The sequence below is a fragment of the Asterias rubens genome, chromosome 15 (genome assembly GCF_902459465.1).
Source record: "Asterias rubens chromosome 15, eAstRub1.3, whole genome shotgun sequence".
Classification (NCBI taxonomy): Eukaryota; Metazoa; Echinodermata; class Asteroidea; order Forcipulatida; family Asteriidae; genus Asterias; species Asterias rubens.
The window spans coordinates 1,299,087-1,322,567 of NC_047076.1; the positions used below are offsets into that span (position 1 = coordinate 1,299,087).

The 23,481-nt window shown below is 38.4% G+C and overlaps 1 protein-coding gene across 1 annotated transcript in view; it reads right to left on the bottom strand.

Moving 5' to 3' along the window:
- Positions 1-336: 336 nt before the first annotated feature.
- Positions 337-23,481, bottom strand: part of LOC117300201 (receptor-type tyrosine-protein phosphatase N2-like) — a 56,492-nt gene continuing 33,347 nt past the window's right edge. The window contains exons 6-11 of the mRNA XM_033783925.1: positions 21,005-21,082; positions 17,177-17,365; positions 15,961-16,055; positions 6,920-6,973; positions 2,465-2,603; positions 337-905 (exon numbers count right to left, since the gene is read on the bottom strand). Of these exons, the coding sequence (XP_033639816.1) occupies positions 834-905; positions 2,465-2,603; positions 6,920-6,973; positions 15,961-16,055; positions 17,177-17,365; positions 21,005-21,082 (627 nt within the window). The 3' untranslated portion in view covers positions 337-833. The remainder of the gene's footprint in view (positions 906-2,464; positions 2,604-6,919; positions 6,974-15,960; positions 16,056-17,176; positions 17,366-21,004; positions 21,083-23,481) is intronic.

The following is a 23,481-nucleotide window of genomic DNA, read 5'->3' on the forward strand; positions in this document are numbered from 1 at the left end:
TCCCTATATGTATTCTATACCATTGTGTCGTTTGAGTTTGAAGAATCTCGTATAGTGATTATTCTTAGATAGGGTCGAGCAAAACAATCTTGACATGACATGAATTACCATAAACTGGAGGTCTTGGAATGTCTTAAGATATTTCCCAGTTGGAAAATCTCTGGGAGTTTAGGTTCATGTGATATTTCACTTCTTAATTAATAATCTAAGAAAAACAATGCGTATCTCTTTAAGAAAACTAAAATAAACCTTAAAATGTAAACGCGGTCCGCTCACTTTGTGTGCAGATGTTAAAATAAAATGAGATATATGAGTTAGCATTGATGTGACTTTTTGTACATTCATGAACATTGTCATGATACCAACTTTTCAGCACATTGTTTGGTTTTTAACTGTCACCTTAACATATTGCACTTTGAGTCAGTTGAAATTGACAAAAGAAAATCCCCCAAATAATGGTCTTCTTTCTTTGAGAAAGTTTTACAAAAAGAACAATTGTGAACTTTAAATATTGAATACTGACCCCTTCTAATTGCCAAATTAACTAGTCATTATAACCTGAAAAGTTCAAATTAAACAACGGAATATACACAATGGCTTTCATAAAAGGGCAGTTTTACAATCTAGACAATTTTTGGTTGACTTATTGTTGACTTCTGGTTATATTCCCTTTGGAAGAATATTTGACAGTGGCATGATTTGTCTTGAGATGTCTTCCTTATAACATTTCTTTCTTTTCTTCCATTTACAAACGATGATTTTATCCCTCAAGATGATCTTATCTTTAACGGTGGTTGTAACTTTTCTTGGGAGACGGGATTTCAGAGCGAGGCTCACTGTGGTAGAGCTTTCAAGATTGCGTTGACTTCCTCCGCTAGGGCCGTCAGGGCAAACTCAAACTGCTCCTGTTGGGGACAAAGACAAAAAGAGATGCTTACAATGCTAATTTTGAGTAGTCTGAAAAGACTCAGTAGTTAACGACTGAACGTTCGATCAGTATGCTCTGATCGTCTTCAGGAGACAGTTTATGTAACAGATGTTATTTTTGCATCAGAATAAAGAAACAAATTTTGTTTACCGTTAAGCCGAGAAAACAGTGCTTACATCGGTGTTAGGGTAAAAAAACAAATTAAATCTAAGGTAGAAGTTTGTCCACAACTTCACAGTTATTTGGGACAATATCAAAGTTATTCTTATGAAAGGATCAAAAACTAATTTTGGGTGAACAAAGTAACATTGACTGCCACATGACCTGAACCAATGACCTTAAAATTAACGTGCCTAATATTAGTGGTCTCCCTATCAAATCTAAATAAGTTAATTGTTACGAAAATCAAAATTATTTATTTGTGACATTACAGGCAGTTTGTTCCAATGACTTGGAGAGCATTTTTAAAGATTTATTGTAACTATCAAAGCTGCAGTGTTTGACTCATAAATTCGACCTACAAAATACATTTCCAATACAACTGAATGAAGAGACTACAAGTATGTTTATAACATTGTTCAATTCCCCTCCTAAAGAAAATTATTCAACCAAACTAAATGTCGACGACCAACAAATCAAGAACTAATAAATACAAATTAATATATTCATTTAAAAGAGCTTTCATTTGACAATAAATCCTACGCAGTAAAATAAACATATTGGACAAAAAAAACTCATATTGGACAAAAAAAACTCATATTGGACCAAAAAAAACCTACAGATCATAGTCCATAAAAATCAAACTCAACTGGAAAATAAATAAATGACTAAACCTTCCAGTCGTTGGGAAATTCCCATGAGGCAATCAAATATCCGTTCCTTTTAAAGCCATCTTATCTCTAACTTTAATTTCCTTTACAAAATGTCATTTCCATTTGGCGTGGGACGGATAAGACTTTTAAGATGGTGGGGGGGGGGGGGGGGGGGGGGTAAAGTTAGAATCACTTCAAGCCAACACCTGAGAACATCAAAGGGCCGTGATTGTCAATTTCAAACGGACAGTAAATTAATCAAGAGGGTATTCCTCCAACTCCGCTTCCTGTACAGAGTTCAGAGAATTCTTTGCACTTTCAGAGAGCTATTTATAGACGATGTGAACTGTGACATCACATGTTTACAAAAAGAGCCACCAAGCCTGGACTTCCTGTAGGCATGATTTGTACCCAGCTCAATGGAAGAAAACATAAAATCTTATATTTGATGGAGATTGCACTGTCTAATACTTATCAACTATTGATATGATGAAAGGGGGCACATCTCAAAACTTGTCCAACTTTTACTTTCACAACTCTTGGTTTTATGTGGAAATTATGACACAAAATGTCAACTTTCCCATAGGACCAGTGTAGTATCTTGCCTGCCAGAATACTCAAAGAATGTACAAGATCACACTTATGTAAACAAAGGTCACATGGTCTATACATTTGCAAGATACATTCTTCAAGATACGACCTTATTGCTTTGATGTTACTGTACCTTCATTTTGACGGCTCCTGGTCGCTGGTCTCGTATGTGCTCTAGAGTGGCCGCAATGTCAATCTCCTTGGCCCCCTTCGTCATCCTAGTCAAGACCATATCAACCAAGATGTAGGTCCCAGTGCGACCTACTCCATCACTGCAGGAGAAACAAAGAAGACAAAACAGAAATTAATATCGGGGTCAGAGATGGAGTTCTCCTTGTTTAAATTCAGATTGATAAATTTTTTGAAATCGTTGCGGTACCAGCTGCTAAGGATTCAAACTGCCTCGGATTGGAACGGGTTAGTTAGCCATCGGGCTAGTTCAGTGGTCTAGTGGTAAGACATCTGCTCTAGAAATGCGAAGGTAGTGGGCTTACATCCCACCCAAGTGACTTGCCTGTGGCTATTTTTTCACAGAACTCTGGAGAGTAGTGGGCTTAAATCCCATCTCAGTGATTTGCTTGAGGCTATTTATTCACACAGTGCTTAATACACATCTGTGTAATGGTAACAACAAGTTATATTCTTTATCCTGATACAAAACTAACATCTATTAAAAAGTCTATGGTCTTTTTTAGCCCAGTTGAATGTGGACTATTTATGTGGCTGTTGCTGTTAGTTTTTTGTGGTTTGAAACATACATCCACCATTTCCCCAAACTTAGAATCAGGCCAACTACATAATTTCCTAAAAGCAGCGTCAACTTTTTACTATCACAGTTTGCTGCGTCATGTTCTATACAAGAATACCAAGATCTGAAACAAGTCCCCCTCGAGGAGAATATTCCACTCTCTTGGCCTAGGAAGTTCCAACCCAAAGAGTGAATACTCCTTACCGCCCCCGCCCCCCCCCCCCCCCCCTCTATACATGAAGCCACATCCACAGAACCAAGATCTTAAACAACTGCCCCTCAAGGAGAACATTCCACACTCTTGGCCTAGAAAATTCCAACACAAAGAGTGAATACTCCTCCCCCTCCCCCTGCAGCCAAACCCTCAAGCCTAGCTAGAGAAAGTTTTAGCAGAATGCTGTGTCATCCACACAGCAAACCCTACATTATAAATCAACGATCCCAGAATAAGTTTATCCAATCCCAAAATGAGTTTATCAGAGAGAACTGACTTCCCTTTTGGCAAAATTAGAACAAAAGTTTCCCAAGATGGAGATGTGTCTTAAAGGATGTTGTCATATGTTACAACTAGAGTCCTGATAAAACAATTGTCTTGTGTGATTAATCATGGATGTACATTCTGACATGTGTATCTTGATTGTGTAAGTGGGGCTTAACCCTTAGTAGTATTATCAGTATTGTCTGTAAGTAAGTTGATTGATTGGTGGAAATGTACAACTGCTAACAAAAGGCTATTTGGGTTCATTCACAGCGTGATATCAAATGCTATAATCCTTTGAATGATATGGAAAGATTAGTCGGAGAGAAGGTCCATTGTTTTTTCGAGATGTATTCACTATAAAGCAGGAATTAAATGAAGGCCACAGAGTCAATGGCCCTGTTGCCCAGGTCTTGGCCTTGGTGCCCCTTCTAAAATGTTCTATGTTCTTTAAGATTGTCCAATTGAAGGGCCTTTTGCAAAATGAAAAAGGCTATGCCCTCTCAGATAAAATTCAAGGACCGATAAAAAAAACTCAGACATTGGAGCTCTTCTCTGAAATAAACTGCCCGATTCTATCCAGAACATTGTTTCTCTGGAAACTTCCAAAACAGAACTGACAACACCGCTCTTTACACAAGCACACTGTGTCTAAGTATAACTTGATACTTTTTATGGTGGAAGTTAACTCAGATTGAGGTTTGCAGTAGCACCATGTGTAAAACTCTTCTGAGTTAAAACCTTCAGAAGCCCAAAACGATGGCATTTTTATGGAAGGTGTGTGAGGGGGAGGGGACACCTTAAAAACCCTTATAACAAAAATTAGCAAATCTCACCAGAGTTTTCTCCCCAACATTCAACCCCTACACATAACAAAACTTCCTTAAAACCGAAACTGCTCTCTCCATTTCGGGAGCAACGACAAAAAACTAAATCATTGTCGTCGTCGCTGCTAATTGGTCTAAATTTTTAATGACGGGGCTGACTGAATCACAACTTTCTGCAGCTCGGAAATGACTCATGTAATTATACAGTTGAAAACCCAGCAGGTCTGATCCTGCTTTCTCAAACCCCTTTACTGGAACTCATTAGTGCGAGCTAACTGATATTAACAACAGGTGACGTTTTACAAATGAGGACGTTTATTTTCAAGCCGATGATCTTGAGAAAATCCTGCAGATGATTTGTAGCTTTTCTCGAGGGGCAACGACATCCTATTTTTGTAGAAATATAAAGTATTATGTTTACTAAGGCTTTAGGCTACCTTTAGACTTGCAAAATTTGATTAGCAATATGCTGCTTTGTTTTTTCAATTGGCTGTTATGAAAAGATATGACAATAATGAGATTGAGTACGTGGGATTTGAGGCACTGCATGTGAAGTATCAATGTATTATTTGGTTTGCGGGAACACCATGTGTATCTATTTGCTGGGTAGATTATGTTCTTTTGGGAACTTGTCTTGTATACTGTTATATCGCGGAGTAGATTTTGGGGAATTCAAAAGACTGCTCAACTGACAATTTTGCATCAACTTTCATAAAAAATTTTTTGTTTCTCTCCATCTAAAGCCTGGTTCATACTTCCTGCGAATGCAAATGCGAGTTTTGACGTAACAACAAGTAAATCACAATAGTTGAAATGTGCTCCACTCTTGCGAAACATTCGCAGGGAAATCACGGCTGAGAGGTCAAAATTTGCTTTGCATTCTCAATCGAAGGAATTATGAACCCGGCTTGAGACAGAAATTCTGAAATTTTGTGAGTTTCAATTTCTCCGACGCAAGACATTCACTTATTATAGCAGCATCTTGTAACAGGTGCAAATTATGTTCTACATCATTATCAGCACTGCCGTAAACTTAACCAAATTAGACAGCTTGGAGCGGACGTATTAAACGCAAGATCTAAACCCATCACAGCATCTTCAGAGCAGGTGCATAATTTTGTTTTCACTTCCGTCCTTATTTTCAGAGCCAGTCCAAGGTTTGTCTCAAGCCACATTCTCTAATATTCTGAAATCGTGTTTTAGTTTCACTTCTTTTTTAGGACCATTTGATTTCCACGTTTCGCCCAAACCTATCCAATAGCATTAAAGGAGCTGTAGTCAAACATGACCCAATCAATTAACTTTAAAAACAGGTGTAAATTTGGTGTTCACCTTCCTTTAAGGAATATATAGATAACTAAGGGTGTCTGAAACCAGCTGAGGTGGTGATGGGTGAATGCCAAAGGAAGACAAGAATTAGTGAATAAGAAGCGATCCTTAAACCAACCTTAGATTCAGTAATGATTCCAATATTTTTCCTTGTAATAAATTTCCTTGCAACCACAGTTGAGTGAAAAACAAGGAAATTTGATCAACTGACCTTGTTCAACTCATCATTGTACAGAACATTTAGCTCATGCAATAAAACACCCATGTGAATGCCAACAAATCTGCAAATTGATAAACTTCCCTAGCATACAAACTTGCTAAGCAAGATTTAATTTTAATTTTGGTTTTACCCTTACGCCGATGATTATAAGGACTGTATACTCAGTACTTTTCCAAGTTCTGTGAAGAAATCACAGGCATATTATTCTGGAGGGATTCGAACCCACAACCTTGCAATTCTAGAACACCGATATTGCCTGGTAGCTTCAATCTTGCTTAGCAGAACACAAAACTGCCGGCTAAGTCACTGGTTAAAGTGTTTTGTTTGTGACTGGTTTCCAACCAATTAATGGTTGGCAGTGATTTATAACGAGCAGAATCCTGACATTTGGTCCAGGTCAATTTAAATGAGGTCAGTTTAGAACCTTAACTTTGTTGGTCCTCTTGAAGTTCGTTTAAAACCCGTCACTCGAAATGAGTAGGATTAGGATGAAACCAAAACAGGCCCAGAATAAGCGATTGATAAAAACTGCACCTGGTATGAATGTATTAATAAATTCATTTACAGGCAGTGGACACTATTGGTAATTACTCAAAATATTTATTAGCATAAAACCTTTCTAGTAATGGGGAGAGGTTGATAGTATAAAACATTGTGAGAAAAGGCTCCCTCTGAAGTGACATAATTTTCGAGAAAGGAAGTAATTTTCCACGAATTTGATTTGGAGACCTCAGATTTAGAATTTGAGGTCTCGAAATCAAGCATCTGAAAGCACACAACTTCGGGTGACAAGGGTGCTTTTTCTTTCATTATTATCGTGTAACTTCGTTGACCGTTTGAGCTCAAATTTTCACAGGTTTGTTGTTTTATGCATATGTCGAGACTCCAGTAAGTGAGAAGACTGGTCTTTGACAATTACCAATAGTGTCCAGTGTCTTTAAGTTACATATGTTTTAGCTAGTAGCCTTGCTACACTGGTAACCTACCTGCAGTGGACTACAATGGGACAGGATTTGCCACGGTACGACTTGTTCACCTTCCTATAAAGAACAAGAAGAAGAAGAAAACAAAACTTTAAAATTATCACAAGAAGTGTTCATGTAATGAGATAAAAGGTTGAAAGAATTTCACAATAATTAGGTTTTGGGTATTGATAACGATGATTGGCAACAACCAGGGATGGGAGTAAAAATAACTGTGATTCAGATCTGAGGGGGGGTACATTGAAAAAGTGAAAATTCCACCTTTTGGTAACCCTGGGGTGGATTTCACAAAGAGTTAGGACTAGTCTTATCTTGAGTTAGGATGAGTTACTAGTCCTAACTTAGGACTTGCTGTACGTTTTTGATATCTCTTAGGACTAGTCCTAAGTTATTAGGACTAGTCCTAACTCTTTGTGAAATCGACCCCTGGAGTTATAGATTCCAAGGAGCTTTTGGGAACAGTATCTTCAGCATTAAAGAAGTAGAGCATGTCTTATTTACACTGGATTTTGTTTTCCAGCCGGACTTTCAAAAGTCTGAAATTTCTCAACCCTGCAACAGCATCAGCGACTGACAATCGTGAGAAGAAAAAAAACTATATTTGTTAACCTTAACCTGCACTCTCTTTCACAAACAAGTTCAACAAAAAGACACCCTGAATGTAATTGGCCCGTTGCCAGACACTTTCATTTGTTGGTTTCCTCACTCGGTCCAAATCACTTAAGTTGAAGCTCTCTGCCACTTAGACTCTGCCCTAAGCTCAGAGAAAGTCAGACGACTTAGCGACTGACGGACAGGGTTTAACAATTGGTGTATGGTCCAAGACAAAACAACTAACAACCTCAAGAGTTACAAATTGAAAAGGCTCCTGCAGGTTCCAGAAAATCCTAAGACAGTCCCTGGAGAAGTCTTAGAAATCATTGCCGCCTCCTGAAGCTAAGGTGCGACTTTTGAAGATGAAGGGATTTAAGAATGGGATTAGAAAAATAGCTACACCGCCGCTGAGACCACAAAGGTAAACATTTCATCGGAACGTTTGTTGTTTTCACCAACTGTTTCTTGGTAAGTCCACACAGACTTTAATCTAGGGTAAGACAATCATTGACTTTCAGGCTTGGACTTGGTGGGGACACTGATGGGTTGAGGGTAGATAATATGAGGGCAAAGCAGACAAACATTTGGTGCTTTAACGACAACAACCACGTACAAAGTTTAAGTACAACCAAATGTTCCCATAGAAACAGTAAGCTTCCCCCAGTTGTCCTGGATAACACGTCATCGTGTTAAAAGCCGGTAATCGCCTTTTTAATCTGCTAGCTTTACGTTAAACAATTGGTCACCACACTACAAAAGAAAAATCTGACACGTGATGGGTTCAGGAAGCTGCTCGATTGCTGACAGCTCGTTCTTATCAGCTCTGTCTCCACAATGCACCTGTACAAATCCTTTTGACAATTGAGAAGCTGTCAATCATCTGTTACTATGGCAATGCCTTGACAAGACACAATATAGCTGACATGACCTCATGACCTTTGGGTCATCGCAAGGTGTCAAGCATTTTTAAACGCTCTGCAAAAGTGAATAATGACTTCCCAGTTCAGTATCTAGACACATTTCAAGCTGAAACATTCCATGTCAAGCTTATTCTTTCCATGATATTTCCTTCCTTAAAGCCTCAAGTCCTCAAACCTCAAGTCTTCAAATCGACAGCGTTCACGCACCAGTTATCAAACTTTCCAATCCCATTTAAGATCTTGGTTCTAAGTTTAACCCCTGATAATGACTCGATAAAAAAAAATGTCAGCGCTCCGACGTTTGAGCAGCACATGACAACTGCTATCCTGTGAAACTGAACATGAAATGGTCCAATGTGCTGTCAACATGTTTCCCTTCAGACATCACAGGAAGGAAAGACAAAATTATCAAATAATAAGAGCACAATTAATGTGTCCTTCTCTACCCCCAACCTGGCTCCCCTACTATCACCTCAATTTGCCATTTTTGTTTATGTCATTAGAGCAAATTTATATGGATAACCGCAATGTTATCTGCAATTGTTTTCACAATTAATACAGTAAGTTAACAGACTTTTGTTCTGCTTACAGATCAGCTCTTAGCACAATTTTTATTTTCATAACCAGAGACTTACAGATCAGGGCCATTTCCGTAAAGCCTGTAAGCACAAAAAATTGCTAAGCACAGGAAAATCTTGTGTAGCAAAAGCAGGTTACCAGCCAACATTCAAATTAGTTAATACTGTTGTGGCTGGTGGCCACTCATGTTTTGCTTAGCAAATAAATTTGTTAAGCAATATTTTGTGCTTAAGCAGCTCTACGAAATTGGGCCCAGCTCTTAGCACAGTTATTATTTCATAACCACTTCCTACCACAAGCAAAGCAACAAGGCGCACTACATTAACTTGAAAGCAATTCTTGAGAGTAAATAAGAGACAAAAAATGCATATATAAATTGTGATTATACCAACTGTTAAACTCTCTTGATCGTTTGCTTACAAATATTTTTCCGCCAAAGTGCAAACATTTATTTACAGAAAAAAAAAGGTTTTACAGATATCTTGAGAAAAAGTAAGTCATTATCATTACATAGACTTCTAGCAGTTATATATAGAAAGATTAAAATAAGTAAACACATTTGTAAAACTACTTCCAATTTTTTATTTGAATTTAATCCATAATAATTACACTCTTACATTACACCAGTCACTGTTACTCCCTACACTGAAGATGACAAGCTATTCCTGCAATCGATGTTACTCCCTGAGGTAGTCACTGATGACGTCTTAAGATCCAATAAGAAGCCACGTTTGTCCTCTCTAAGATATGCAAGAGGATTCAAAACACAGTCTCATTGGTTTCTTAGACAGAGGTTGAAAAGACGACCTTCATCACTTATGATTTATACTAGCAGAGCTGCCGACATTTGCATCTTGCAATAAGGGAAATTTTATACAACAAGCAGACAGATATTTAGAATTACACTAGTCCCGCCGCCGGATAGTCACTAAAAAACTTAACCCTGTTTGAACCTTCATTAATATCTTCATTGTCGACAACCCATGACCACCAGACATGTCTGATATCAACTGAGACTATTAACGCAAAGTCATCTCCGATGGCCAGACGTTTCCTAGTCAAATGCGGAAAACCATATTGCAAATTATTGAAGCATTAAATCAAGTTTCATTTAAAGGTAGGATCATAGATTGTTTTATGTTTTTATATATAGGCTATATTATCAATAGAGATATGTTAAAAGTCACCTGTGAAATTTCAGCTGAATAAAGTGTCTGCTTGTTGAGGAAACAGCAAAGTAACTGTCAAGGTATTTTCACCACGCTTGCTGAGGCAATCCACATTTAGCGGGTTGCCATCGGATACCAACCACAATCCCTGACCACAGAATTGACAAACAGACCCCACGGAAATCCCAATTTTCACCAGTTGCCTTCAGGCAATCTTTGGAGATTCACATTTTTTTCAACATACTTTTATTGATGCTTACTCCTATTATCATCTTTATAATGACTAAGCTTTCGGATAGAAATTACACAATCTTTTTTGGGGGGGTCATTTCTAAAGAATGACTCTACCTTTAAGAAGAGTTTTACACTTTTTACATTTCCAAACTGTCTGTCATCGCATAAAATACATTTTAAAGAATTTTTATCTATTTTTAAACTTTTGAAGAATGTTACAAAGCTAAGACCTATAGGTACAGGGGTGTGTTTTGGCGGACGTATTCAATAACTGTTTCGGTCATTGGCTGGTGATTAACCAACGGCCAATTCAAGCCAAACCGCAGACCAGATACGAAATCAGTGATTAATTTTAGAACATCTCGGAATGCGTCTTCGAAACATTTAAGGTGATCATAATCATTAGCCTCCTTGATTATGTCAGAAAAATTAAACAGTCATTTGAAAATTATGAACTGCCGTGGTTGTATGATAGCTTTGCTGGAATGGGTGGGTTTTACAAAACGAGGTTTTTGTGAGGGTTAGTTTGTAAGAAATTAGGCTAGTATCACTCATGAGTGGTAAAAAGCTGTACATGGTGAGTTATTAGTGTTGAAGATGAGGGTTCAGCACACACTCAGTGAGTTGTAGTTTGTAAGGAATTAGGTTTGTATTACTCATGAGTGGTAAAAAGCTGTACATGGTGAGTTATGAGTGTTGAAGATGAGGGTTCAGCACACACTCAGTGAATTGTAGTTTGTAAGGAATTAGGTTTGTATTACTCATGAGTGGTAAAAAGCTGTACATGGTGAGTTATGAGTGTTGAAGATGAGGGCTAAGCACACACTCAGTGAGATCTAGTAGGTTGTCAGATGATTAGGAATTCTCATTCATGTTTAGAGAATGGTCAAAGAAAGTATAGAAGAACTTGAGATGACGAGTTTATCAACAAATTACAATTGCTAAATTTGTTTGATTGCTAAAAGTGAAGAGAAAGCTCAATTTGTGAGAAGTAAGCAAATGAATCACTCAAAAACACATTGCTGCACACTGTGAGTTGTACAGTATATATGATCAGAAGCCAGGATTAGTTTGTACTCATGAGAAACTCTGTTAGTGAGAAGTAAGTACTCTAAAAAGTTAAACTCATTACTACTCATTTTGTGTTTAAATATGATTGGCACTCGGAAAAAACTCAGTTAGTGAGAATTAAGCACTCAAAATGACACACTGGTACACACTCTACACACTTAATCTTTTAACATGATTGGAAGATTATTTGTTACATGTGAGAAACTCAGTTAGTGAGAAGTAAACACTCAAATTTACTCAGTTAAAAACCTCACTGCTACACACTCAATCTTGAAACATGATTAGCGAAACTATTTGTCACTTGTGAGAAACTCAGTTGGTGAAAAGTAGCCCCTCTAAAGTGCCACAATCAAAAACTCATGATCTATTGTCTCAAACAATGAGTCCAAATTGTTAGCTGTCAGGATTAGTTGTTACTCGTTAGAAGAAAGCTCAGTTGGTGAGTAGTAAGTGCTCATGGTGACTCAATCACTTTTGTGACTATGCAACTGCAAAAGGCAGGAGAGTTGCATAAGCACAAAAATGACTGAGACAAGAGCTGGTTAGTGCACATGAAGATGACGTGATGACGTTAGATGAGACAGTGGTTAAAAAAGAGATTCACTGTTTTGCGCCGGTGTTAGTGAGTTTTGGCAAATCTCAAGCTAGAATGTGTTAAACTCATTAATGAAATAATTAACTTATATTAACAAGATATTTTCTCTATACATTTTAAATGAACGAACATAATCTGTTATAAGGAAGGAAAGGGTAATAAAGTTATCTTAGATCTAAATTAGCTCAATAAAAAGTCGGCATTGTAACTGTTCAGGATTAAAATTACACACATAACGTTTTAGGAAATTAACACAACTAGATTTTTTTTTTTTACATTATTTAAAACTCTCAGAGAAATGATTGAGAAACTGACTTTTCAATATTGATTGAGATCACCTGCAAGTTGTTGCCTACATTTTGCTGCTGGCCCTACGTACATGACTGATAACTAGACAACATGATGATACCACTTTAAGAACAAGCTTGAGGAAGCCCCTTTAAGTTCAGGCAAGAGAGTGTACCTTTAAGGTCTGCTGTTACCAGATCAATTATTCAGAAATTAAACCCGTTCCTGAATGACCTTCATTAGTATTCAAAAACCATTATGGCAGTAATTAGGGCAAATATGCAAAATCAATGGACCCTACTTGCTCATCAATAAGAACAAAGTACAACCTGGGTGACCCAGTTGCATAGAGCTGCTGAATTAAGAATTTAAAGTTGCTCAGCACAACACAATTATGCTTATCAGAATAAGGTTACCAGCCAAACTAGCATTTTACATGCACAAAATGTAACTGATATCCTAGTTTGCTGAGCAGAAATTTGTTTAACAATTTCTTTCCTTGAGTAGCTCTATGAAATTGAGCCCAGACCTTAGGTTAATAAAAGAGGAAACGTATTCTCTAAAGTTAACAAATTTTTGCTTTCGCCAACAATTTTTCTTGTTTGTTTGTTTAGATAATCTTCCCATCAAGGGAACTCGGCAAACTCCCACAAGGGGATATAAACACCAAGCTGGCAACAACCAATCACTCTCATACAAACCATGGTTTAACGTCTATGATTATGAATTGCACAAGATCAAGAAAATGTGATTCAGTAACTAGACGACAATATTTATTCTAGTCATTGTGAAATTAATTACATAAAGCTATTTACCAGTAAGCAAATTGTTGTACTTATTGTAACAAAAATTGGTGATGAGCAAATTAAAAATTATTCGTAAATGGATATTTACAGTTTGTGTAAGCGAGCACGCCTCTTGCTTTGCTTGTGGTAAACAGCAGTTATGAAATAGAAACTGTGCAAAGAGCTGATCTGTAAGCAGAAAATATCTGCAAAAATAACGGGGCGTAAATGTTTTGTATCTACATCCGAGCTATTTTAAGCAAGCAAGCAAGATACAACGTTTTGACAATTTGAAACTAGTAATATAAGTGCTATTTTAGGAAATAAAACGTTTTTTTCACTGACACGAAGACACTGAAATACCAGCTGGTGTGACAGTCATAATTTGATCTGATCGACATTGACTTTTTCTTAATGGAAAAGTTGTATTTTGACTACAAATTTACATCTTTGATGGTCATAATCCAAGGTTACAAGATGGACAAATCTGACAAATTAATAGTGATAAGTTCCTCCGGAGGGGGAGAGGGGGGACACCACTTTGACGTTCATTGCTTGAAATGAAATCTGATAGAAGAAATATGAGTAATGATATAAGTGATAACAGATGAAGATCAACTTCGGTCAATGCCATGGCATTAGGGGTGGGGCAAAGAATTTGGTGGATTGCGCCATAGATTAGGCACCAGAGAGCTTGAATAATCTTATATTGCCGTAGGCCAGACGGTGGCCTTCTCTCTAGGGGTCAACTCAGGGCCATTAAAGCCTCCAGGGTCATTTTCATGCCCTCCTTAGTAATGACTTCCCAAATCTAAAGCTATACTTAGATTCTATCAAATTATTCACCCTGTCCGGGTCTGTTATTAAGATATTCCGTTGGAATAACAACAGCTGGTAACAGTTATCCCCTGGAATTACAACAGCCAGTTTTAAATGGTTTGGTTGAACATGAGTTCAAAGACTAGACTAATTTAATCCACCTCCCTCCCCCCCCCCCCCACCCCCGCAGTCACAAGATTAAACAAAACTTAAACTGAGAAACTAGACGAAACTCACAGAGCTGCCATCATTTGCACCTTGCAATTAAAAAGATTTTGTTCAACAACTCAGGGAGATATTTAGAATTACATTCAATATGGAACAAGTTTCCCTTAGCGGGGAGGTCTTCAAATTTGTGTATCAGAACATGGAAAGATTGCTTTATTTTCAGGGAACTTTCTGCAGAATCAGGGGGAGTTGGCAGTTGTGAATTCAATGTGACTATGAAACAAAAGACGAATGCTCATTTCAGCTACAAAAACTTTGATAATATTCATCCACTGAAAAACAATCAAATTCAAATCTGTTTCAAATTTTTCAGAGGTAGCCTCTAAGCTCAAGTTGGACAAAGAACCAAAAACTGGTTAAAAAAAAGATTTCCACAATAAACAGGAACGTAAATTGAACCCTGGTCTGGGAAGTTTTGGGTTGGCCGCAAACACGCACTGTCATGCCTGGTTACCGGAACGTTTTGATCTTGATACTGACCAGCCGAAACCTTTTAATGAGCATTCCGAAGGACGTCTGGTCAACGGAAAAGATCCGCTACCGATCTAAGATTGATTGACGATGTCAATTCAAAGTCAGCACATAAAGTGAAGGACTGGTCTTCAACAAATAAATTCATTCCTCTACCTCTCGGAAATAATAACTTTTTAAAACTTTCCCCATAATATAAACCGATAAGAGTACCAGTCGAATCATGCACAGATAGTGTCTAGATTTTAGCTGGTTGTCCTCCAGAGACCTTCTTTCCAAGAGCGGATATTTTTGTGAAGGATGGTTTAAAACGGGATTAGACTCCCCGCCCTAGGTAAATGCTAGGTCTCGGAGGAGGGATGAAGTTATTCCCGATGGGACTAGCACCTTGACTTAATTAAAACCACCAGACCCTTATCCTGTCTTACTCAGGTCTGTGGTACGGCTACACACCTCACAAAGTGACCACTAGTGGCTGAGGGAACCTGGCCACTGACCGCAGCCTATAATGACACGGTAGTATTTAACAGGTCCATTGACACGGCAGACTAAAACCTAAGATATCTTTCTTTTATCTCCAGGAAGGAGCAAGCACCCTGGTTGAGTTTGTCATCGGCGTTATGGGTTCCTTAACCTTTCATGCATTACATCGCAAAAACTGAGGTCAAAGTTTGACTTGCTTTGACCAAACAAATATTGAAACTATTGATTAGTAAATACTAAACCAACGAGGCGGTCGAGTTGGCCTTCCACATCTAGGACCTCTGCTATTAAAATTGTTGCCTTTGATTAGCAATTACTAAACCAGTTTGGCGAGTGGGTTGGTTATCTTTCCTCGACTTCAACTTAGGACTCCGGTTGGAATCCAGCTGGGGGCACTATATGTTGATTGGGTTTTCAGTTCCTACCTGACTGCAAGGGTTTTTCCTGGTATGGAATCATTCTCTGGGATTTTTCCTCCCACATGTAAAAATTAAAACTTCTTTGTCTTCTTTCTGTTTGGGTTTCTTTGCTAGTACAGCAATTAAGTTCGCTTTCTTGAGAGGCCTTGGTCTCACAACCAGACTTACATACCTGCCAACATTCAAACCTCAGAAATAGCAACATAAGTTTTACAAGTCCACAGACGCAAGAAGTCTTATCCCATGAGAAAATATCTAATTGTTGCAGGCATTTTTTGTGGCATGTAAACTCCAAAATCTGGACAATTCCAATTAAATCTGAACATTTGGCAAGTATGGAAATAGGAATTGAAATGAAATAAATGAAAATAGGATTAATTGATGATTACCTTCTGAACTCCAGGAGAGCTTTGGGAGATGGTGGGATGCCATTCTCAGGCCAGGTCAGGAAGTGGAATTGGGTTACCGTCCTCGTCTCCTGAGTCTGAAAAATCAACCCCCAAAAAGAAGAATGTATTAATTACAAATCGCAAAAAAAATAATAAACACATTATAGAGTTGCCGACATATGCATCTTGATATCAGGGAGATTTTGTACAACAATCATAGAGATATTAAGAAGTACATTCAACATAATAGGGTAAGAAAATTTCCACAATCTGGGAGAATTCCAAACTTGAACGTGGAAAATTAGGAGAGGTTAGCGGTGACACTATGTGAAATTCTCTTTTGAGTAGTGTTGGTTCCGAAAAGAACCGTTGGTTGATAGCTCCAACACTAACAATACTCAAAAGAGGTTTTCACATGGTGCTACCGCAAACCTCACCTAATAATACATCCACCATGCAAATTTTCAAATTCTACTTAAAACATGAACAGATTAGTTGTTTAGAGGGAACTTCTACAGAACCAGTAAAAATTGACAGCTCCGACATAACATATTTGAAAAGCACTTGCAGTGAATCAAATGTTTTGTTTGTAAAACCCCACTGCCCTTTAAAGAACAAGAGGTATGTAACCTAATAGGGCATCCTGTGCGGTTACTAACCCCCGATACTAAAGACTAACATCACTGAGAGTTCAAGCACAATCAAATCCTTTAAGTGTCTTCATAATCTTATAAGATCTGGATCCAATCCTTCCGTTTCACAATGATGCGTAACTCAATGTCCTGTTCGGGGAATACACAACAGGCCCTTATTGTCAAGAGTGTTGAGTTCTGCAACCGGGCAATCTGCTGGGGTCGGGGTCAACCCCTATCCTACCCCCTCCCCACCCTGTAACATCAATAAAGGTTCAATCTTAATCAGTTCGGACAGTGGTACGTGCTCCGCCTACTTCCTTAACAGGGAATCTACAATAGGCGCTTATAGTCAAGAGTGTTGTGTTCTGCAAACTGGGGAAGTGTGTATCACCAAAAACCCAATCGTTGACCGTTGGGCAATTTTGCCTGGTACCCAGCATGTATTTTTCATGCATAGGTAACCACAGTCTGGGTAACCATGGAGACTTAACTAGTGGTTGACAAATGGACTCCATGATCAAAGTTGCCCGAAGAAAGGTTGATTTTAAAGGTTTTGGTTGTTGACATGTTTCTTGACGTACCTCTGTGTTCTTGAGATAGAAGCTCCTAACCAGGTAGTCATCGCACCAGACGTGCTCCGAGACAAGGTGGACCTCGTAGAAGTGGTAGCGAGTACCGCCCTCTGTTGGCCAGTACAAGTTATGGACAGTGTCGGAATCCGTCATGGGTGTAAGGTTGACGATGACGACAACACCTTGCTCCCAAACCATCTGAGAGAGAAAAATGCAAATAATTAGCCAAAGTGTAATTCAATTAAGGGAAATCAAACATGGGGTGAGAGAAAAATCAAATGGTCCTCATTGGGATTTGAACCCAAGACCCCTGACACACTGAGCTATGAGGCACAGCGTTATAAATCCATTAGGTTTTCCTTTAGAAACACATTATTCTCTCTGTGTTGCATGGATGCGCAAGGGGACAAGAAACTTATAAAAATACTGGGTTCAAAAACTTGTTAGAAAGGGGGGAAGTCCCTTTAGATCAATGAAGATACTTTTGAGACTATAGAGGGCAGCAGACACACGGGCTGCTCCCAGACTACAATTGAGAGAACAGTCATCCTATTGCAAAGCACAGTTAAAGCTATTTCCTAATTCGGTTACAAATATTAAAGAGATTCTGAAAGGGCAACAAACCGTTGGGTGCAAATTTCAGTATAATCAGCAAGTGGTTATATATCTTATTTTGTTAACCACTCCACCGATATCACAAAATTATGATTAGGCTATTTCCCTTTGATGTCGAATTGGAAGACCAATCTTTTGTGTGAAATAACTTTGCATTTTGTAGTTCTTTCTGTATTTTCTGTAATAGATCGTAATTGAATAACCCCTTTTGCTGCTATGAAAGTCGCCATCTTGTAGGTCATATCATATGCGCTTCCAAAAGAGTTTTGGGACTTTACTGTAATGTTGCGCTATATTAAAGAAGACTGCAGTGTTCAAGTAAAACAAAATAAAAAAAGAACATGTCTCTCCTTGGCTCAATCATCTACTGATGAGCGAACCTAGACAACGATGAAAATGGATTAGTCAGGTTGCCATAGAAACAGCTGCCTGATGCCTGAGGGTGCATTGGCCTCTGCATGATACTCTTCATGTTAAAGTGTGATACAAACAAAGGTATAATGACATCAAGTTTAAGATCAGTGAACCTTGAAGGATGGATGTGTTGGGAGGGGCCCAAATACAAGACATCCCTCCCCTGCCACACAATGGTTGCATTCGATTAGCTTCCCTTAAGTTACCTGGGGTGGATTTCACGCAATGCTAAGAGATAGGACTGGTCCAAAGTTAGGACCAGTAACTCATCCTAACTTAGGACTGGTCCTATCTCCTAGCTTTGCCTAGGACTAGTCCTAAGTTAAGACTACCTTTGTGAAATCCACCCCTGTTTAATTCTCCATTACTTCCTAAGAAAGGACTTGGAAAGCTGTGTGTAAAGTTAGCTTTAATAGTGATCAGTTCATTAGTTTTAAGACTGGTTGAATGACCTGAGAAGTTGAGTCGCGCTTGAACCCTTACTCGTACTATCCGCTAAATTTCGCAGCATTTACTTCTCAACCACCGCTTTAAAATCATAATAATTTTGAAGAGAGAGGAAGGGAAAATCTCCAAGCCATGAGAATGAAGTCCCTTCAAGGGGAAAATCCTTCTGAAATCAAATTAGGCTTGTATGGGACACGGAGCAGAGCGACATGTACGCTTTGTGACAAGTACTGGCTGAGGAGACGTAAAGCTTAAAATGGATGCATTAGCGTAGTCACGACCGTGTGCTGTTCACTCGACCGTGAACATAAATGAAAGATTATTTTTTCTGCATTATCGAGAGGGCTGAGGGGTAAATATAAATTGCCGAGACCGATTGTGGGGAAGGTTGTCTTGAGGATATTGAGACGTGCTCAGGGTAGGTTTTAATACTTTAAATTGGTGTCAAGTTACTTGAGATTGGCATCTAATTATAAGAGGCTCTTGTTGATTTTGGGTTAAACTGAACTGACAAGGCACAAGTGCAATTTTATAAAATATCCATAAATAATTTGTTACACAATTAAGTAATAAATATTGTATTATATTGTATTGCTAAGTCCTTAGCATATTGTACTCCTTGATTTTTAATATATATATATTTCTGTTTATTTATTAAAATTTTAGTTTGATGAAGTAATAAATATTTTCTTATTAAACTCAATAGAGAAGTCTGTAAAAAAATCTTGATATAAAGAAATATACTTTCATTATTAATTTACAGTTTGGTTTGATTAACATGCTTGTCATCTTGGATATATTCACGTATTTCAGGTCAAATTCAAGTTTGCACCTTAACGCTATCAACATGACGTATTCCCTCTCTGTGTTTTCGGCATAACTTTCATAAGCCACGGGCATGGCGTGTTCAGATGACATATTCTTTGGACGGGTAAAAGATGTATGAAATTGGAGAGGACTTGAGTCAAGCTGCGAGAGTACTCTAAGATGTTATTGCACTAGTTGATACCTCACTTGGTGCAGACGGCAACTAACGTTAACTGCAACACTATACTCTTACAAAACCTGCTTCCCTTCAAAGCGATCGTCTCGCATCATCTCAAAAACTCTCTGTCGAAGAGAAACACCCTCAAGTGACAAATCACTCCAGACTCAAATTTCCAGTGCTAATAAATTCAAAATTGTGTAAGGGACAAAGTCGGTGATGTAAGTGGTCGCAGACGTGGATGGATAAAAAAACATCTGTTTGGGTGTTCCATAATGAATGTTGATTTTGAGGTCTCACGGGTTTTAGTTCAGCATTAGAGTAATATGCACTAGGTAACTTATGCCCACAATCACGATTCAACCAAACTTGTCTTTTTTAAATAATTTTTTCCTCAATCCACTTAAGTATAACAGCGCCCCCTATAGGCAGAATTATGCCAGTGAACAAGCCTCAATGCCTCAAATCCTATAAGCCTCTAATAAACAAAATGACCAAGTCCACCCAGCACACTGCAGTAACACTATGTACATCCAATACTGTATAGTTATAAACTTAATCAATTCTTAGCACGTACCATGGGTAAAATGAAACTGGGGGATCAGGTTGCCTCAGGGGTTTCTTTCCCTGCCGTTCACCTCTCTGTGAACCCTGGTGTGAATCCCACCTCAGACCAGGGCCCAACTTCATAGAGCTGCTAAGCACAAAAATTTGCTTAGCATGAAATTTCTTCCTCGATAAAAACAGGTTTACCAACCAAATTTCCATGTGATTTTCAGGATAAGCAAACAAAAGCTGAATACCAGTAACAAGCACTATGTAACAAATGGTAATTTGGCTGGTAATCCGGTTTTTATCAGGGAAGAATTTTCATGCTTAGCAAATTTTTGTGCTTAGCAGCTCTATGAAATTGGGCCCAGAGCCTTGCACGCCGATGGGGTTTTCAGTCTCTACTTGATTGCATGGGTTTTCCCCCCATCTGGGGATTTCCTCCCACATCTAAAACTGAGCCCTTCTTCTCATTTCCTATGAATCCTGTTATTGGCGCTAATTTGTGCTGTTGGGTGAGATAAATCAATTTAAAGAAATTCCTGGGTTTTTTTTTGTGGTTTTATTTTTCCCTGTTACTTCCACGAATGAAACAAGAGTGACAAAAGGAGTGGATGAAACAAGACGGTGACTGTTCTATGTTCTGACAACCCTATGTTCTAAAACCCCATGATACGAAACCACCCCTGAAGTTTACACGCTAGTGTATAGTGTATAGGGTTAGGGTTAGGGTTAGGGTTTTAGGAAAAAAGTAGGGGTGTCAGACCATAGGGGTGTAACAAGAGTGACTTAAGGAGTGGATAAAAGAGAGAGGAAGATGTTCTTACCTGCCAGAAGTCCGCTACCGTGGATGGAAGAGGAGCTTGAGCAGCGATGTAAGCTGGGTTCCTAGGATCAGCATCAGCCTGCAAGGAGTAAAAACAAAACCAGTTAGGATATAAGAAAGATCAATCTGAACATCAGTAAAGCACACACTGTACTGTTGACTAGTTTTAGGGCCTTGTCGCAAGAGGCAACTTTTGTTACAGTGCATGCTACATTACCATTTTGGAAGCTAATAAGCTGAATTGAAATAAAGTCTTAGAAATGTTTTCTACTTGGTGGTATCTTGGTTTTAAATGCCCTAATGTGAAACCTGCAGCATATACATGGTTTTTATCTTCATGATTTGTGTGAAATTAGTAAATAGTAGTTACTTATTTAAAAAATAACTCCTGCGTATCGCTAGGTTTCAGCACATATTTTGCGCATATTGACCCGATAGCTAGCTTGTGCATCGGGGAACCCTGCCTTCACAACAATAAAATTGAAAGTCTGATTCACAAGTTAAGATGCAATACTTATTTGTCTTGAAGGTATAATTTTGTCGCCCGTTGATTGCCTATCACTCTAGGGTTTACAACATGCGAATCAATTTTTTTGACTTTCTTATCTCTGGCAAAGATTTTAATCACGAAGCTCGAGGCACGGACTAAGCATTTATAGGATCTCTGGTTTTATAAGTTGATACAATCTTCATTCTGGTTCAATATTAAATACTCAGTTTTTTTGGACTCTCTTATCTCTGGCAACAATTTTAATCATAGGCTCAAGGCATGGACTAAACATAGGGTCTCTGGTTTTATAAAACGATACAAACTCATTCTTGTCACAGTTTAATACTCAGGTCTACTGAATCTCTGCGTAATTGTTCACAACAGATTCATTCGCCCTCCGCAATTTTTCTTCTTCTCATATGATTAGTCCTCGATTTTCTCCTCATCTGACATTCCCAAGTCCTGTAGGGACCAGAGAGTCGTTAGAAAACGGCGTCATAATCTTAATTCCAGCAGATACGCGATACGCCGTCAGTCCCCACCGCCTCGTATTAACTAAGTCGGCCCTCCAGCGCCAAACTGCAAAAAAAATGCTGTTAACGACTCTTACTGCTACCCGACACAACAGCTTGGGAGAGACCGGTGTAATTTTACGGTGTACCGGTTGGTAGATTAATCATGCAATGATTGGAAAATGAAATTTGACCCCTGTAGTGGTTGATAGTATTTGCTTTGTTGAGACCCAGGCGCAGTCCAAACAGCGGCAACTGCGCTATGTCTCTCATCGGAGTTTCATCACACAGTGAATGATGGCGGATAAACAGTTGTTAATATTCAACAACTGGGATGAGTTTTCCCTTTCTTCAAATAAATGAGTGACCAGATTTAAATTAGAGTGCGAGTGATTAAGAGCAGCCTAACTGTGATACTGCATACTCCTCCTTGGTTGAGTAAATAAATCCACTATTGACGCTAGGTTTCAAATTAATAAAAACCATTCATTTGAATAAAAAAGAGGGGGGAGAAAATGAACTGAAGGCTTGATAGATCCCAAAGAGGAATTTAATATTATTCACTTTTACTCATTTTTATTTGGAAAATTCCATACAAACAAAATTTGAAATTCTAATTTGTTTGAGCGTGAAACCAGGCTATCTGCTTGTTTTCATCCATACACTCTCGTTTTTGCTGAGATGTAGAACTACATGTATAGGCGCCATCCCAACAGCTTTATTTCACGTATTGCATTTATCTCATCTGGAACTCCTTGCCGGGGGAATGTTTCCCCCATCCTGCAATCAGTCTTAAGGAATTTCTTCTACGGCCCCTTACCAAGAGTGGCTTAAAGCCTTACTTGGAACGAACTTGCATTTCTTTACAACATAGAATCTGAAAACAAACGACATATTGTCATTTGCAGTATATTGTTTCTTTGTTACAATAGTATTTTATTTTTGTATGCTTTCTGCCCCCCCCCCCCTCTACTGTCTCTCTCTCTATTAAAATAATACCACTTTTATACTTGATTCTGTTATGCTTATATACCTATTTATGTGTGTCGTGTTGCCATTTAGCTTTCTAGAAAGACTCTGCTAGGGTAGAAAACACAAGGCCATTCTTTGCCGTTTTTAATAAAGAGTTAAAAATCTCAAGTAATTTATCACGTTCTATCTCTTCACTCCTCCCCGTCTCTCAGAACACCAGTCTAAAACAACGTAGAAACACTTTGCTAGGGTCGAAACGCCAGGCCATTCACTATTCTTTGCAATTTTTAATAAAGAGTTTAAAACCTCAAGCAATCTATCACGTTTCATTTCTATGCTCCTCCCAATCTCTCATCTCATAACACACATCTAAAACGAAGTAATGCAGTATAGGACCCCGACCTGACCTTTAATTGAATGAGAGAATCTAGAACAGCTAATATTTTGGACTAAGATCTCGCCACATTCTGAGAGACGGAGAGAATTCTGTCCGAGAGAGTAGTC